The 19,382-nt window shown below is 39.2% G+C and overlaps 2 protein-coding genes across 12 annotated transcripts in view; one reads left to right on the plus strand and one right to left on the minus strand.

The window, feature by feature from the left end:
- The window catches only part of MBTPS2 (membrane bound transcription factor peptidase, site 2), a 37,531-nt gene extending 34,450 nt beyond the window's left edge, over positions 1-3,081 (minus strand). For all 3 annotated transcript variants that reach the window (XR_014578666.1, XM_083821542.1, XM_083821541.1), the window contains exons 1-2: positions 3,016-3,081; positions 1,404-2,078 (exon numbers count right to left, since the gene is read on the minus strand). Coding sequence is in view for 2 of the 3 variants with exons in the window: in XM_083821542.1 (XP_083677668.1) it covers positions 1,404-2,078; positions 3,016-3,057 (717 nt within the window). In the remaining variant the exon portion in view is untranslated. The remainder of the gene's footprint in view (positions 1-1,403; positions 2,079-3,015) is intronic.
- A 9,641-nt stretch (positions 3,082-12,722) lies between these two features.
- SMPX (small muscle protein X-linked) overlaps positions 12,723-19,382 on the plus strand; it is a 41,440-nt gene continuing 34,780 nt past the window's right edge. For 3 of the 9 annotated variants that reach the window (XM_083826408.1, XM_083826412.1, XM_083826411.1), the window contains exons 1-2: positions 13,680-14,029; positions 16,579-16,638. In XM_083826408.1, coding sequence (XP_083682534.1) covers positions 16,600-16,638 — 39 coding nt within the window. In that variant the 5' untranslated portion in view covers positions 13,680-14,029; positions 16,579-16,599. Of the gene's footprint in view, positions 13,036-13,679; positions 14,030-15,371; positions 15,549-16,578; positions 16,639-19,382 lie in introns of those variants that run through there. The other 6 variants (XM_083826406.1, XM_083826407.1, XM_083826409.1 and 3 more) reach the window with 5 other exon arrangements.

Consider the following 19,382-nt stretch of genomic DNA (forward strand, 5'->3'; position numbering starts at 1 on the left):
ATAGCACACATACTTTTGTTGCCAAAAATATTTTTAAAAATAAATTAAAATACTCTAATATTTTTCATTCATGCTCTGCGTGTCGTTTTGGTGTACTTAAATTTTAAATAATTGGTGATCTAAGCAGGGGTTACCTTTTGCTACAGTTGTTAGCAATCTAGGGTTATGAGTGTGGTGGGAGATTAAGAGTACCACCAATAAAACAAACATGAATTTCCTAATTATATAAATCTGGTTATTTAATCCGAATTCTATTTTGATTGTGGTACTCACAATGAAACTTATCACTGAGATGTACTGACATCAGATCTACTAATAAATCTGCCGAAACCCAACAGCTTACACTTTGTTCCTGATGATTAATTACCTTCGTCAACTTCTAGTTAAACATCACAGTTAAAATTTAACTCCTGGACTCTCCTGCCTGCTAGAAAATTCCAGCCATTCCCCTTTCTTATTCAACATAATATGTGATATTCACTTGGTATAATGAAATTTCAAAAATCTTCAAATAAATTATTGTTGTTGTTGTTGTTGTCATTTGCATCATTAAAATGTACAGGCTAATATTTGACAAGAATAGCTTTCATCATTTGCTGAGCTGTTTGCTCCATAACAATTAGCAGCAGGGGGAGCTACGTATCTTTCAAGTTTCCTCACCACCCAAAACTTAGCTTTCCTTATAACATTTTTTCCTGTATTTTACACCAGTGACAAAATGAACATTTGTTACTTTGAAATAATGCTAAGCCCTATTTACACTCAGCAGAAGCAGATGCAGTTCCTGGACTGTAATGCAAATTTCAAAAAGCGAAGGAATTACAGATTGAATGTTTCGTTTGGTATTTTCCTTGTACTTAACTATCACAAGTCCTGTTTTGAATACAAAGTAAGCAACTCCATCCATATCTCACATCGATATCAAGCGTTAAAAAAAAAATAAAAAAATTAATGAAACTCATGCACCGCACACATGCATTCCTGGCTATAATGACACACGGATGGCATATCTTGGTTTATGCATTCCTAAATATAACATCAGGGGCATATTTTGGTTTCAAACCTTTCCTTCTCCACATGGAGGAAAAAGATGAGGCCGATAATGCTCTTTTAGGATTTAATTCTTTGAAGGACAGACAATACCCTCTTAAGACTTATTTAGTTGAAAGATAGCCCCATAGGGCGCTGATATTTTTTTCCAGTAAACTGAGAGCGCCCAAAAGGAAACGCACATTACTTTTAACCTAAATTTTAGAGAAACGCCGTAAGACACAAGCTCCGCAGAGCACATTTATAAATTAAACGCGGGAGGGTTTCTTCCTGCCCCTGGTCCCCGGGGAGAGGGGGGGGGCCTCTCAGCCAGGCCCGGGGCTCCCGCCCGGCTGTGCGCCCGCAGCCCTCACCTTGAGCATCGTGTCCGCCAGGTAGATGGCGCACCAGCCCCCCAGCACGCACACCACCACCGGGATCGGGATCATGGCGGCACCCGACGAGGCGGCGGCGGCCGCGGCTCTGGACGGAGGAACCCCCCCCCCCGGAACTAAAGCAGTCCCGGAACTTTTGTGCATCGGCTGCGCCGCCCGCACGGACGCTTCCGGGCACCGCGTCGGAAGAGGGGCGGGTGACGGCGAGGCGACGCTCAGCGGTGCCCCTCCCGCCGCTGCGAGACCCGGGCCTGACCGCGCCTGCGCATGGCGGCAGGGGTGGAGTGGGCGGTGCCATGTGCTATGTGGGCGTGGCCTGTCACTGACTGGGCGGGGCCATGGGACGGGAAGCCCCGCCCCACCCTGACTGAGGGGGGACGTTCCCCCGCCCCTCACCCCCAGCGTTGAGGGCCGTGCCCCGGCCGGCTCCACCCTCTCTAAATTTACCTCAGCTCTTTCTTTCTTTTTTATTTCTTTTATTTCTTTATTTTCGTGAAGAGGTACGGTGATGTGCTCGCATGGTCTCTTCACGTTGCCTGTTGAAGGTCGGGCGCGGACCTCCCGAGCGCAGCTCCCAGAGAACCATAAAGAAAATGGCGGGGGACAGCAGACCTCTGCCATGCTGGGGTTCAAGGAGATCGTGGAAGCGTTTCCCTGACAAGGGAGTAATAAAGTTCGCTTCAACTAGTAAAATGCCTCCAGAAATAATTTAACACAAATTTCATGACACAAAGAAAGCTTTTTGTGAGGCTGGTTGTGAGTGCCTTCCAGCCAAACACCCTCCACACCATTATATTACTTCCCACCATCATGCAAATTCTCTCATTTTGTGCCCCTCTTGATCCCTCGCTGCTCTCAGGCATGCCCTCATTCTTACTAGGAATGAGACGTGCCATGAGGTCACGTCATAAAATTTGGATTCTTTGGGCCTTCCCTAGTTTAAATACTTTAACTCTGGGTTTGAGCACCAAAGGTACACAAGTACATGGATTTGGTGAACAATAAGGAAAAGTTGTATTTATTTGCCCATACAAACTGTGAAATTGAACCTCCACCCCCCCTCAAAAAAAAAAAAAAAAAAGTACCATCATATCCTCAGTTTTCCCATTATTTCTAAAGATTTTTCAGGAATGAAGACACTAGTGGTGGGAGAGCCCTCTGCAGATGGTGGCTTCCAGTCCGCCTTTCCCTGCGTGCTCCAGATAAAATATCATTGGCCTCAGTTTCTCAAAAATTACTCAGAAGGACACCTCTCTACTAAAAATGCTTACTCCATCCATTCTTCAGCTCTAGTGTGTTAATATGTGGGTTCACAGACTGTGCTGTGGGACAGCTGTTTTGAGTAAGGTTCATAAAACCAACCACAACCTGCACTTCCACACAGAAAGCTCTGTAGAAGTTGTATTTTCAAGAGCTGTGCCAGTGTCTGTGCTTCGAATCAAAATATAAGACAAGCCCTCCCTTTGCTAGAATTTAAATGTTTTTAATGCCATTTTTCAGCCACTTTTTCATTTTTTTCAGCTCTTTCTTTGTTTTGCACATGCATCTTCACCCTGTCCTTAACAAAATTGTTGGTGGGAGCTTTACTCACCAGTACCAGCAAGAAGAAAAGCATCTCAGCTCTGAACTTCATTGCTCTTTCTTGCTTCCCTTCTTTTCACTGATAACATAGCATTGGTGAGGGACATGGTGGGTAGGTCAAGCAGGGAAGTAAGGGGAGACAAAATCTAGATTTTATTACATTTGTAAGATAGGAGTCCAGCCCTGGCCAGTCCCTTAGATTGCGTGAGAACTAGTAATACATACCTGGCTTCTCTTTGTTCTCTATGTGGTGAATTTCTTTGTCTTTCAGCTTGAAGGTGCTTTTCCTACAAGCTCCAGATTTTCCATTGTCCTTAAGCCATTACACTTTGGTGGGAGCTGCTAACTGACGCCTTATGAGAACTTTGGAAAGGATTCTGTTCCAATGTAAAAGCAGAAGAATTACATGAAATGTATTCAGCCCTGCATGCAATCAAAATAGAGTTTGTACAATGACATAGACAACTCTGGGATGTCCCCAGCATCTAAAGGAAATCATCAGCAGAGTCCCGAAATAATCAGATATGGCTATGGCTTTTCTGCCATGGTCCCCAATTTATTATACTCAACTGAAAATCATCAAGGAGCAATGCAAATATGGTTAATTCTACACTTTATTGGTTGAAATTTCAAGTTTTTCCAAAGACCAACATGCATTTAATATAAATATACAAAAAATATTCTAATTGTGGTCTTTGGAAGAAATAGAGGGCAATAAACAGCTAAGAACATGAGTACTTACAGTAGTGACATAGTCTCACTGAGAGCAGGCATAGTAAAATGGACACAGTGCCTCCTGTTTAATGGATCCAGTCCATAAACAGTTTTTGTAACATTATATTTTTCTTCAATGTTTATTTAGTATGCCGTATAAAATAGAAAAATTAATTTTATTGACTTTGCATAGAAATTGGCAGTGCAGATAAAAAGGAATACAACTAAAATGCACAGTCTATTCTATTGCTGGAAAGCTCATCACAAGAAAGCAAACAAAAATGAGAATTTTCTGGAATGTGGAAGATACTTTGAGTGAACTAGAGCACTGTCAGCCCCACTGTTTTTACTCACATAACTTTAGTGGATATTTTGCTGGTGGCTGAAAGGCAAAATTAATACATATTCTGACAGAATAAAACTGTTGCAGACTGTAAAGTGTTACAGGGAGAGAATGCATTTTGCTATTTTAAGATAATCATGATTAAAGATTTCCACCTGAAAATGGTTCAGGAGGTAGCAGAGATATTGATATATGCTTTTTACTACAACTTGTTCTTTCTCACACACACATACAATGATAAAGTATTGACTAAATCAAAATGTCATACTGCAGTCAGGTCAGTGCACAGTATCCAGAAGTTATGACAAGGCAGTCTAACTCACAGTTTAAGAAGTCACAGCTGAGGTGTGTACTAATGGGAGGACTTGGGTGGGCCTCAACAGAGCTGATATCCAAGATTGTTGGAAAAGGATACATTCCAGTCAACACGCAAGTGTATCTAAGTCCATGCCAAAACTTGAGACAGAAAAAGAATAACCTTGTAAGCATAATAATATTGATTAAATGCAATTTGGCAAGTAAATACCAAAGAGAATGTCTAAATAATACATGAGTGAAGACACTGTCAAGTTAGTGGATTAATATCATAAGCATCTTTTTATAGAAATAACAAATATCTTTATTGAAAAAATTAATTATGAACATGTTTGATCGGTGATCTCTTCAACTTTCACCTATTATTGAAGCAGATAAGGGATTATAAGGGATTATTCAGATATTGCCATACAAGACACATGATGCATGGCAAACTAAAAATAAAATAAGCCTAAATGCTTTCAAAAGCTCTAACATTAGAGGGGTTTGCTGGGCTCCAGAGAAATTGCAGCTTCTCACAGTTCATTTCAGGCTTAGACCTAAAACCAGCTAAGATGTGGAATTTGACAGTTTGAAGACAATACAATTAGAATGTGACTTGGTTGGGCAAGAGTTTGAGACTTGAGGACAACAAATGGTTTTTTAGGTATGTTTTGAGTAGTATTTGATATTAAGTTGTTGGGTGTTGAGATAAGCTAAGCAGAAGAAAGGAAGGCTGGAACAAAATGTGACCTTGATCCTACAAAACCTCATGTGGTAGCTTAACCTGAAATGAAGGGGTGCTTTCATGGAGCACATGTACATTTGCAGAATGAGCACCCAAGTCTAGCTGGAACTTCAAGCACAGAGAAGAATGCATGAAAGAAGAAACGGATGGGCAAAGAGGAAATGGGTGGTCTATTCAGCACTTATGCAGGTTTGGATTCTGCTGCTGGAGGGAATAAAAAGATCAGAGTAAAGAATAAATCTGAGCCACAAGAGAGATACAGAGACTGGCACACTACAGAGACATCTTTTGTGTTGCTTATAAGTGTTTGAACAACCACTACCCATCTCTTCGTTTAACTTACTACAATTATTATCTAAAAATCTCAGTATATGAAAGAAATTCAGGTAATGAGAATTATGGAGACATGTAATATACAGGGTGTTTTAAAGTGAAACCCAGACAAGGAAAGAAAAAACAATCTCTGATCCTTGCTATGCCTGGAAAACAATAGCAGAATGTTTTACAATTTTCTTGATAGTTTGTGTTCCAGTTAAAGTACAAAACAATCTTCATTTAAATACAACTGAGATCAAAGTATTCTGTTAAGTTGCCTTTTTATTAAATTAAGCACAATTTGTTTGCATTTGTTAACCCAGTTATCAAAAATATGTGCTGGAAAGGTGGGATTTTGACTCTTCCAACAAATGAAATTTATTCTTAAGGCACTATTCATATGAACAATGTAAATAAAAGAGAAGCAGAAGCATTCATAGAAATGTGCCTTTACTGGACTCACCTGCCGCAAAGAGTAGTTGTACATGCTTTTTCAGCAATTGCTGATTACTAGTGCTTGATCTATGACAAAACAAATTACAGGTCTTTCTTAATTGCTATCAATGCTCAGCATTTAGTCATCTATCACAATTCTATTAGGAACATTACAACTGAAATTACATCTAAAGGTCCTCCAAGGATGTTGCACTCCAAGGAGAGAAGCAGAAAGAAACAAAAAAAAAAGGAAATGTAGAAACTTGAAAGCCATGGTTCAGATGTTATTCTAGAATTCAGTGCTGTAAGAATATTAGTTTTGTGCTTCCTCTGCTCATTTTAGCTGATAGTCTTGCTTGCTAGACTGTTTGGCTTTGCATCCTCTGCAACTGTTTAGAGTATATACATGAGAAAAAGCATGGAATATCTTCTGCAGAGTAGCTATTCAGCCTTAGCTCCTGTGCTTGGATACTTTTACAACATTAGGATTCTGTCCTTGCAAATAGATTTATCAAAACTGCAGAAAACAAAGAGCTCAGTCAGTGCAGGAGGGGAGCACACATGGGAAGATGATGCCAAACAGCTGTTCTGCTTTTCTGTGCTTTAAATTACCTGTGAAGTCCCTAGGTACACAAACCTCTATTCTACAGCAGAATGCAAAATAAATAGTTTCCTTCTAATGGGTATTGTTTCATGCTCACCGTAACCTGAAATGAACGCACATGATAGTATTAGACCTATCTATTTTGAATCCCAAAACCTGGAGGGCAGCTTTGAACCCTTGAGAAAAAAGTGCGCTTAGCTTGAGTAAGTCACAGTGAGATAACACTTTGAAGAAGACAAAGCAGGTTTTGGTTTATTGCTGAGCAGACTTCAAGCCTGTAGCACTTTTATTCTCCTCTGCATATACGGCATTTAGCTGTTCTAACGGGAATGTCTTGCACAGGAGGAGCAGGTGAGGTTATCGCTGTCTGCCCTGACAGTACAGAAGGTGAAGCAGCTCCTGAGCTGCTTCAGCATACAGCATAGCACTTGGCTACACCAGCACTCATTCTGTTTTGCCTCCAGGACCGGGCTGTAAGGAGCAGCTGCTTCATGTCCACCTAGCTCTCCAGGCAGCAGATAAACTGAATCCTCACTGATGTGCCAGTGCTACAAATCCCCCCTGCCCCTCGTCACTCATAGCTCCTGGGGACTATCTATAACAAAACCACATTTTTGTTGGCCTAACATATGTTTATCTATGTTAGGAACATAAAGAACATTTCTTTTTTTCCTAATAAAAATAAATGATCAGTTTGCAAGTCGGCTGCAAGCATCTTCCTGCATACTCTAACCAGAATATAAAGATATATGTTCCACCACCTCACCAATGGCTGGTGGGCACAGGAGATGCAGAGTGGCTGGCAGTTCTCAAAAGTCACTTTCAGGACAGATGATTTTCAAGCACCACTGTTAGCTTCAGCCTCCAGCTCTTGAGAACTGAACTGCACTTCAAAGGGCTACCCCCTGTGTTGCGCAGCCTGATCTGATTGAGTAAGGCAGCTTAGTATTTATAGTTTTTTTTTTTGAGGTTCCTTGTTACCCTTGGATAGAAGATATTGCCAGTCCACAACCTTACTTCATATGGGTGTAAAATAATACCTGAAGGTTTTAAAAATACTTTGTGTAATTTCCTAACAGAAATTGTTTATACTATTTTTAACACTTGAGATTTGATACTGTGTCAAGAAACATCATTTAGAAGTTAGCAGCTGGAAGACTTTAGTGATCTGCCTGTGCCAGCACTGATCTCTGTTGACAATTTCTTTCTGAATGGGTCCAATATTTGCATGGCAGGAGACCACAAATGATTGAAAAATGTTCCTGTAGCAGATCTGATTCAATAAAAGTAAGGTTTGATATAGATCATATTTGACTGCTTGATAGATAGGTACGACTAGTAGATTTATTCATATCTTCACTGTGGAAAGCATTCATTCTTACCTGTCTTTTTTTTTTTCTTTTTTTTTCTTCTTTTTTTTCTGAACATTGGAGCTATGAGAGTTAAGGATTTTTTTTCCCTATGACTCATGGAAACTAAGATAAGTGTCTTGATATTGATTCAAACTTCAAAATTCTTCACACCCACAGTTTATAAATCTTCATCTTTTATTTTCTGTTCAGCAGTTACAAACCAAAGATAGCAACTGATCAATTACGTATGACTCAGCAGGTTGGTGCAGTTGTCCTTGAATTTGGTCATTGTTTTAATCTAAAGGTATTAATTTCTTTAACTTGCCCTTGATGTTCTGCTTCTTCCAGCCCATTGCCTTATCTCCCTCGTTCTGTGCCCATCTTTCTATCCAGGCAGATTTTTCATGTCCCAGCCATGCCCTTTTTCCTGTTAATCTGCCATTTAGATGAAGAATCATCAGAAATTAGTCTTCGTTCTCTTTTTTAGACTTTGGCTGATTGCTGTACTCAGGTCTACTACATTTGCTCCCACAGCGGGATCATAGCTGTGTGTGAGCTGAACACCTGCACAGCTGCAATTTAATTTCATGCTTTATTGTAGGAGATAAATACATTGCTTTGTGTGGTGCTGAGCCCCCAGATCCCCTGGTATATCTGCACCTAGTTCTCGTTCATCTTTGGGCCAGGTGGATACAATGGCAAAATTCCTTACCATCTGTCTGGTGAGGCCTCTTCATTTGACCATTGAAGGTGAGATGTAATATTGTTCAGCAGATGTAATTTACTGATGGGGATGGCCTTCATCAGAAGAAACCTGTTGTGAGAGTAAAAAAAGATAATAGATCTCGATTTGTATTATCCTGATTTGTGAAAAAGATGGATGGTCTTCTGTACAGAATTTCAGTAATGATTCGGTTAGTTCCTATTTTGTCACACTTGTCTGCCCAGAACAAAATCTGATGGTGCAATGTCATGTTTTTCATATCTTTTCCAAATTATGCTGAATCATTATAGCAGACAGGATGTTTACAAAATCAACATGTTGCTTAAAAATTCATATTGCCTTCAAAATCTGCCAGTACTTGTGCTCTTTATTATGATATCAGCTTTGCCAGATGTAGTGGCTAAAATTTCCCAGGAGGAAAGTGGAAACAAATTTGTTATTTTTATGTCACCATCATATTTCATTTAGTCAAAGCATGTAAGAATTTTACAGAATACAAAGCAACAGAGAATATGGCTTTTGGGTAATTCAGTGGTTAAAGCTATGATGTTCTAATGTTTGTTTGGGTTATATTCATAATGCGGGTTTTAGAACTTAATACAAATTCTTACGATGCTAACAAAGCTATTAAAAGATGCTGGAACTCTGAAATTTAGAACAAGGTCACTGGTAGCCTCTAGTGAGACCATCTTCCTAATACAAGGCTAATTATTTCTTGATGGAAAAGTCGGTGATAATAATCACCGTGCTTTCATATGGAAAAGAAAGAGAGCATGCAGGAGCTGAATTAATATTTAGCAGCTCAGAAATGTCACAGAAACAAAACCAGCTAATTTAGATGTGTTTGTTGATTTCCTGTCCATTAGATAATATCAAACATTTTTGCATGCTATTCCCTGTTGAAACAGACTGATGTTATTGTTGTTGGTATAGCTGTACCTGTAGAAACTCAAGAGAAAGTTACTTTTTTCTTGATATTAAGAAACGTATAGATTGGGGAAAACTGGGAGAAACAATCAAAGAGTAGATGATACTTCCTCAGACAGTATTTCTTTTGACAAAGCAGCTGAGGTCTGTCAGTCTTTCTAAAATCTATGATGCAAAGGTATTTTTATTTTAAAGCAAGAGTAGGAATGGGCTCCAATGCCTAGCGATTGCTAGGTCTGGAGTATTTTAATTTCTTTTGTTGTTCTGTCTAACCTCATATGACGGTACCACTGCTAAAATTCTCTCTTTCATCAAGCCTCCGTGCCAAATAGTTATTACTTGCAGTAGACACATCCTTGCTAAGGGAAAAGAGCCCAGACGTACAAATAAAATTTATGTAAGTTAGAAGATAGATGGTGTTCTTTTTTCTCCAGGATCCTCTAGGTTAGTCCTCAGATAAATCAGTCTGATAGCAGGTTTCTTATTTTTAAACCTTAGTCATAACTGTGATTTTTTTTTTAAAAAAAATATATCAATAACTTTCCAACCTAAATGTATTGAATGAGGAGAATAGTTTATCTTGCACTGCAGCCTAACTTTTCATATTCTTTGCCAAACAATTCAAATGAAGATAATTAATTAACCAAATGCTTAGTATCCTGAGCCCACTATTTTACCCAGTAATAAACCGTATTTTATAGAGCTAAATTTAAGATAGGATGCAAAGTTTTGCATTGCTGAACATATTACAATATGTTGCTACTACCTGGTAATTTGAAGCAAAACTCCAGGAATGTATTTTTTAACTTCTTACTGTAAAAACTAGTCTTATTTCAAGCTAGCTGAGATTGTGACCGCTCCTTTGTTGACTTGCAGTTTCAATTGTGTTACATTGCTTGCATTAAGCTAAAGCATTTTGATCTATTATAGAAAAATATTTTTCTTTTGGGAGCCTCAGGGAAGTTATATCTGTGCTCATGAGGTTTCTCAAAAAGGAAAACATTTAAGTAAGCATTGACAGACTAAAGAAACAATTCTGACATTATACAGTGAAATATCCCAGTCAAGAAGTAAGATACATGCATGTTTCTGTTAACCATCAACTTCATTTTCTAAACTAATAAGCTGTTCCAGGAAGCATATTAATTAGACAAGCTTCTAGAAATGCAGCAAAAGTATATTTTGGACTATATTGGGATTTTCCTACTTTAAATATATCATTACTATTTCTTTTGGATCTTTGTACACAAGGCAATAATTTTATACATTGTGTGACAGTGTACAGCTATCTGGGCCTAACACACCATGCTTTTAATCTATCATCTGAAATGCACATATGTCTCATGATTTACTTATTAAATCATCGGCTGCATGTATTTAGCAGATGAATCTGCAAGTCATGGGGCTGTGCATCCTAATGGTTATTCAAAGGCAGTGTTACTCTGCAAAATTATTGTAAAAATTATATTTTTTCCTTTAAAATCTATGCAGAGCTACATTTTCTGATTTTAATGATAAAATATGGGCTTTTCCTTCAAGTCCATCAAAATTTAGTACAGCTTAGTTGTGATAGTTTATGGGTGTTAGGTGAGTGACATAGGTAGATTCTCTTCTTATCTGCACATCACTAAGGTTACCTATTATATTACTAAATTATAAAAATATTGCAGGAAACGGTGTTGACTTGATCTTCCTCAAGCATATCTGTAAGATGATGGGATTATAAAATGGAAGCAATGGCCTGGTTTGTATTACAAAACCTTTGCTAATTTAATGGCACACAGGAAAAAGAAACGCGTATGCTTCTTGTATCCCAGAGCTGATTTGTAATATAACTATTTGTAATAGCATTTGAAATAAATTCATGTACAAGACCATGTTACAAAAATATGCCATCTCTTTCATTGCCTTCTAGAACCTCTGTTGTAAATATGAACCTTCACAAAAAGGTAAATAAAGTCACTCATCTGGCACCAACAATACTTCAACATGGTCTCAGCCACCTGGAAAGCATGACCTTAGACTGTGACGGAGCAAACTCCTTCATTCTAGGCAAAAGATAGGACTGTGAGCTCTGTTACAAACTCTGCCGTGTTTCAAGTGCCATGGTCTTCCACCCCTCAAGACATTTTATAGCAGTCATGTCCAGCCTTTCTAAGGAAGGGTCTGATTGCCACGCGTATTTTCACCTGTGTGGACCTAGCAAAAATGTATGTGCCCGTGGCATGCCTACCTGTGTGTCCGTACTGGAAAGGGGGTGGCCATGAGTAGCCACAAGCTGCCAGAGCAAGTCACCAACTTTATAAGCTGCTTCCAGATGGCAGCACTCTTGGGAAGGAGGGCAGCAGAGAGTGAGTCATTCACAGGCTTGTTGAAGTGGTCTGGGAGGTCACCTTCCCCTTGGAGGAGGTACTTGAAATGAAGAGTGGTGGGCGAAATAAATTAAAGTCAAGGAAAATCCTCCCTGAAATCACTACCCCAACCATTATTATTTAGTTGTTAGATATACCTTTGGCAGTAATTTTGAAATTGTCGATCTTGTTGAACTTAAAAATTGTTGAACTTAAAAGTTCTCTGGTCCTTCTCCAGCAGAGGCCTGTGCAGCGTTGCCGACAGCAATACTGCTGCTGCCGCAGTTAGGGTTATGGGTCAGTGGAAAACAGGCACAGCTGACGAAGGGGACCCAAGTTCACTCCTCTGAAGCTGTAGTGAATGGGAGGCTGCATTTCTGGGAGTGGAAACATGGGGCTGTGCCCCACATGCGACTTGCTGTTTCAGGTCTCCTTCAGTAGCCTTCACTGACAGCAGTCATGGGTAGCATGAGCACAACTGTATAAGAACAGTTCACTTCTTTATTAACTCTATCAACTCCCCTCACCCTTTAGCTTCATCCACATCCCCTGCTGTTCAATAGCTAGCAGCCATGGCCTTATGGCTTCAGGAGCTCTCTTCCTCCCTGCCATCATGGCTGTCCTGCTCACAGGAGCACCACGCCAAGGCCCTGAGGCAGCTGCCGTGCGAGCTCGCTCCCAGCCCAGCAGCGATACAGTCACACTGGTGTGGCATTCACCTCCCCTAGATAGTCCCACCGAGGTGAGTTCTTCATAATTATGTCTCCATAATTATTTCCTTCTCCAGTGAGGCAGGAGGGAGGCACGCGCTGCCCCACACGCCGTGGAGGAGGTGTGCATTACCTCCCACCATCGTATGCCTCACTCCTGGGTGACAGGGAGAGGGGGGGCAGGAAAAGGACCCAAAGGTGTGTTCCTTCAACACCTACTGCTTGACACTTGAGCCCTGGTTTTACGACGGTCAAGTGTCACAGGGGACTGAGCTGCAGGGTGAATCAAACGCTATATTTAGGAAGAACAACTGGAAGCTATGACAGGAATTCTCTTTTACACTTTGCTTCTCAACCGAGTTCCACTGCAGCCTGGAGCAGCTCTCGGTGCCGTCCAGGCTGAAAGCATCGGAGCTATTTCAGACACATTCAAAGGATCACAGTCAATATCTCAGCTGGTGGAAGAGGCTACCTCTTTCAGCATCGAAAGGAGGTGTATATACTCACTTGACGGTTTGGAACTTTTATTATATAAGTAGATAAGTAGATAATCTTGAAGGGGTCAATTAAAATCTCAGAAGACTTGTGAAAACTCAATAGCTGGCTGTGAGGTGACTGCAGTAGTTCTGTTTTTCTTCCTGTTTTAATGTCTTGTGCAGTGTATTCAGAGCAAATTGTTATAGTTATTGCTTCATAGTCTATGGGGATCTTAAAAGATTTAAAACAGAAAGTCATTTAAATACCTGCTGACTCATAAGAAGCATAACTGTATTAGCTCGAACGCTAATTCGAGCATGTACAGAGGTACATGCTTATTGTTTTCTATATGTTTATTGTAGCTAGTGAAATGTTACATGGGAGATTTGATGTTAAGAATGGTGCTCTTTCATTGTAAGCTTAACAGGTAACAGTGGTGGAAACAACTTCATTACAGGAAATATTATGGTGTTTGCCTACATCATGTAGTACCAGTCTGGAAGCTGTGAAGTGGGGGCTTCTCTTCTTTATTTGTGCTAGCTGGGTTTCACAGTGGTGTAGTTCCTGTCAAAGCCTTTTAATAAGATAATACACTGCAGTTCTGTGCCCAATACACCCTTTGTGCTTGGTGCCGTAAGTACAGCAGGGCAGAAAGGGGCAGCTTTCAGCTGGGGTGTGTGTGTGTGTGTCCCTCCTGGTGTGTATCAGCTACTGTACATCTCTTGTACAGATTACAAAAGATGGCATTATGATATCAAATCGTATTTAAAGCAAATTGAATCAGTCAGCTTATTATCTTTCTGCAGCCCTGTCAGAAATTATTTTTAGCTGATGGACAGTAGATAGGTCCTTTGTTTTTTAAAGGGTCTTTTCACAATCCGGCTTTATGTCACTCTGCAAAAAGTAGCAGTCACTTTCACTGGGAAGTCAGGAGAGCACGGGAACTGGCAGGGGCAGCCTGGCATAAAACAGCTCTGAAATCCTGTTGCCATTGCTTCCTAAGTTTGGCTCGGCATGCAGACCATAAAAGGTAAGAGGTGAGGTGTGGGGTGGCCAAAAAAACACCGGAGCATAAAGGCTGCACGGCTCTGTGCTTCTCTGGGCATGCACGTGGGAGATTCGGCTGTGGAGGAGACTATTTGTTTAACTTTGCAGATCTGGTTGGGATGCCAGAAATAACGCAATCAGTGCAGCACGCTGGACTTTCTGATATACCTGGCAAAAGAATACAGAAATTTATAAAATTAAATAATCACTTCAGTAATAGGTGCATCTGCAGTCTGGGGTTTATTTTCCTACAGCTGATGGTCAGTATTGTTCTGGAGAGAAGCTCAGAAAAGGGAGGGAAGGGGACAGAGCCGGGAAAGATTGTCTATTTTTACTCAGTGGTGTGCTGTTGTCCTGATTTCTTCAGCAGTAATGAGGACAGCACAAACTGGTAAGGAAAATCACCTCCTCCAAAAGCAGTCCTACACAATTGTATCATACGTCCATCTTTAGGAACCGGTGTCTGATTGCAATCATTGCAAGTGCAGACTTCTTGTGAGCCCAGAGCACCTCGCTGAGTAGAGCGATTGCTCTGCTTCTTTTGAAGTAGAGATCCCATGTAAATCCCTGCCCATTTAGCTCAAGGTGGCCAAAGAAGCACAGAACAGTGTTTTTGCAATGCAAAAGATATGGAAAAGTACATCTTGGCCTGAATTTCTTTGTGACTATGTTTAGAAAGTAGAAACACAGTGTTTTAAAATGCTGTATATTAATTTCCTGTGCTTTTGTTTTCATTTTTCATTCTGATTAGAAAAAGGAAAGGATGATAAGAAAAATTAATTAAACTTTTACGTGTTATAAGCCCTGTCTTTCCAATAAACTGGTGGATTGTTTTGCATTTGTCTTTGGAATACAACTGCTGATTAACAGCACAACGCATCAGTATAAGCTGCATGGCAATCCTGAGGAAATGCTTATTTCCATTCATAGCAAAGATTTTGAAAGAATGCAATAAATTCTTTGGCTGAAATTTTGGCTTATTGAAATCTGTGCAAGTGTTGTCATGAACTCCAATGGCCAAGATTTCATCCCATAAACTGAATTCTGAGGTTGTTCTAACTGTCTAAGACTTCAAAATATTGCCACAATGTAAAATTCTCCAGAACGGTGCTGTTTTCATTTTCCATGGTGGGATTTTTTTTTTTTTTAATTCATTTATTGATGTAGCTGAACCAATTTAACCCTGAAACCTATGCCCTCTGATGTTAGGGCTATGTTTTGGTTTGGCCAGCACTCTTAGAGTTGAGTGTGCAATCAGAGAGAGACCTCTAATGGCAAGTCACTTGCACTTTAAGTTCTGTTCCAAATTAGGCACAGATATAAAGCTGATGTGAGAGTAGGCAAGAGCAAATCTTCCATGCAGCTCCAGGGATACAGTTTCAGACTGATATTCTGGGCTGAAGCCAACCTACAAGTGATCTATACTTTTCTCTGATACTACCTCCATGGGACAGTTATGCTCTTTGGAATACCAGAATCTCTGACCCACTTGTGACTTCTTGGTATATTTCTGCTCTTCTCTCTTACATCATTTATTCTTTTTCTCAGTATATTCTTTCCAATCTCAGGTAAAATACTGTAGCCAAAACATGCTATAATTTGGTTGTTATCAATGAGTTCTCTGATGGATGTATACTTACTTACCACCTTTTAGTATTACTATCTTATTTTTTATTAAACTGAGCTGGGTTAAATGATCAGACTTCGATAAAGGTCTAGTCCAGTTAAAGTAGTAAATCTCAGTGAAAGAGTAAAAGGCAGAGACGATATTGAAGTTAAAGGGATAGTAAATTTCTTTCTTGCCTTTTTTTTTGACCTTTACAAAAATCCTTTGACTTTGTTGTGTTTCTCTTTGTTATTGCATATTAATTCTGTACCAGTCCATATCTCTACACATGCATAAAATTATATGAAAAACTCTGTTCCTTTTTTTGCATTAGTGCTAAGAAAAATAATAAATCTAAAACTTTGAAAAGAAGTTACTTTGTGCCCTAGCAATTCTCAAAGAGAATTTACAGTTTAACCATCTTGATCATTTTCGGTCTATATGTATTAAAGACTTACACGAATGTGTGAGTCAGAAAATGGTTATTGCTTCACTTATCAAAACTTTGTAGCATGTTATGTTTTATTTGAAGGAAGGTTTAAACTTAGAGTTCTAATAATTCTGTTGTACATACCATGACAGAGATAACCATGCATTGTTTATCCTCAGATGCTTCCTTTAATTCTTGCTCATTTTACGATGCCATTAAAGGTTTGAGAGATTCCTTATCTCTACTCATTATTGTTTTTAATGCGAAAGAGAGAGCTCCATTTGTGGCTATGAAAGATTAATTGGAGAAGCTCAGGTGTTCTGTCTCCTTCTGCTATTCAGAAGGAATACCTAAGCAACCCTGAAACTGAGACAGAAACAGGAGATGGGCAGGTGAAATGGATGCCTATCAAGAAGCAGCATGGGTTAAGTTCTAGTTTATCTCTCCTAGCTATCAGAATGTCAGAGCCTGTAACACTTTCCCATTTTGCTTGCAGGGATAAGACTCTGTCTTAAAAATGTCAAAGCAGCCAGCGTCACATGTCAAAGCCATTCAGGTAAGAGACAGTATTTATGTTTCTAATACAATAAAATAATAAATTTCAACCTTCATTGTTTGACAACTGCATTTTGATCATACAAAACACTGCAGAAGTCCTAACTGGGAATTATTCTTTCAAAGTGAAAAGCTTGGTAGTTATGAAAGCATTGAAAAATGTTGACCTGAAGAGCATCTTATGATCTAAGCTGAGAAAAAGACAGATTAGACAGGCTGTTTGCTTGCTTCCTTGCTTCTATGTTCTTTCCAATGTTAGCTTATGTCTGTTGGTGTATCAGCTAAGTAAAACATGGCGATACTTTTGCAAAACCAATCAGCATTATGAGTAAAACTAATTCTTGCAACTATTGGATTTTCCACGGAATTTATGTAATTTTGGAAGAACTGAAGGCTAAAAAGATGGCATAGCTAATTAAAGTTTTTCATTTCTGCATTTCCTCAGTGAAAAAAAAACCTCCAATATTTATTTAAAAACATTTTAAAGCCAAAATGAAATGAGAGAAAAGTTGATGTTTTCATCAGAAAAAATCTTGTATGTCACATACCTCCTCAAATGGCATATGCTCATAAGGGTGAAGTTTATTGTTACATGCTTGTAAAAGAAACACCTGTAGAATTATCCCAGCATCATCATAAAGTAGCTAAACTGCATTGAAGTCATGCTATCATTGATTCTTTTCTAAAAGCAAAAATAATTAGTGAGCTGCAGAATTGTGCAGAATTTCCATGTATTCTGTAAAATGCACTTGCAATCAACTTTTCCCATGAGTTCAGGTTCCTTTGAAAATATGTAAGAAGCACTAAACAGAATTTCTGACCTACCGTCTGTTTCCCCAAGGTAATACTAAACTAGTGGATTGGGGCATCAAGACTAATTTCCCAGTGGCTACACAGCATACTGAAGTGTCAAGGCAACATAAAAATGCTAATTCTGACCATCATCATCATCAAGAGTACTGGAAGAGACATTCAAGCTACCATACTAATTCATTTGAAATTAGCAGAAGCCACTGATTTCACTCAGTTGAAATTGTGCCTCATATAGAGGCTATGGAAATGTTTGTATGACTAATGAAAAATTGTAGATAATTTTTAGCTTGAAAGTGTTTACATTTTACATTTAAACTTCATAGGTATGTACAATGGTTTTTAAGGAATGAATTCGGTTTACTCTTTTCCTTTAAGTAGCAACTCCTTTTTAGTTTTCTGATGACCTTCCAACTTTTAAATGTGAATGAATTCATCTAGTTTGTCTCTTAAGAAAGTGCAATAAGTTTAATATTTTAAGAAACTTTAATTTTTGCAAAGGCAATTTGAATCCCTAGGAAAACTACTGCACAAACTTAAATAAATCTATTAAACATTGTGTCAAAGGTTGCTCCAGCAGGGAGACATGCCCTTGAGTTGATGCCTATCTCTTTTTGAAAACTCTGAGAACTGTGACTCAAAATGTCACATTACTTTTATATATTGTGATTCATATATTAGGATCCTTTGCCATTAGGTGCTATTATAGTAGAATCGACATCCCCTGGAGGATAAACATAGTGCTACAGTGATGGAAATGTAATGCCACCTTACTGACTGAAGTATCCGATGTTGCTCCGTGTCAGAAGTGGCTTCTTTCTGACTGTACTGGACATACACTAAAGGTTTCACATGCCCACAGCCACTAAATACAGACGTGGGAGAGCTAAGGGTAGCAGCTGGTTCCCAAGAGTAGTTTGGGGTAACAGAAGACTGGAGTCCCTAAGCTCATGCTTGGCTACCAGTGGTATAAGATCCAGAAGTTCCTAATCTAGATGCCTTCTCTCTGTAAAAGAAAAAGGGAGACCAACAAATCTCTAAATATCGGTTTAATCAAGACAAATCAGAAATTTATGTTGTATTTCATGCTTACAGATATTTTTCCTTAAGTCCATTCAGAAAGATCTTAGTAGAGTAGATGAGTACACATTTCCACTCATGAAAACTACAATGACATCCAAAATATGGTAGGCACTTTCCAGAAACAAAGAAAGATGCAAGCCCAGTAAGAATCAGTGTGATTAAAAATAATAACCACATCTACAAAGTCTGTCTACAGCAATTATTATTTACAGCTTCCTTCAGGAGTGTGGAACAAAAAATGTCCTATTTAGCAATTTACCAGATAGAGAAGCAGGCAAAGAAGAGGTCACCAAGACTCGTATCTCCATCCCAGCAGCCACGTGGCAAGAGCTCCGAAGAGGATTTTAAAAACACAACAGCACACTTGTGCTGATCACAGCACAGCACAGTCCTTGCAGAGCTGCACTGGCATACAGGACTTAGTCCACCACTCACCCATAACACAGCAGATTATCCACTGGCATGGACTGGCCTTGGATTAAGAGGGAGATTTATGGCTCAGGATTCTGGTATCTCTGGTCAGGAGCTGCTAGGAAATTAGGCACACTTTTATTTTTTACTAGGAATATTTTAATTTATTGTGTGTTATAGTGTGGTGTGTTACCAGATCCAGACAGTGTTAAACTGTGTCTTAAAGGCTGCTTGTTTTGCCGAGTTAATATTTTATGTCTTGTCCAAACTCTGAAGTGAATGCACTTTGCAGATAAAATAGTTCAAACTGCTGTAGTGTGACACAGAGCACTCTGAAAATGCTGAAGCAGAGCAAAGAATGGCTTATTTAATTTAATTAGCAGTCTGGCACTTGATTTATTTTTATTCCTGAACCATTTTTAGTCACAGTAGGAAATGCAA

The sequence above is a fragment of the Anser anser genome, assembly GCF_964211835.1.
Source record: "Anser anser genome assembly, chromosome: 1".
Classification (NCBI taxonomy): Eukaryota; Metazoa; Chordata; class Aves; order Anseriformes; family Anatidae; genus Anser; species Anser anser.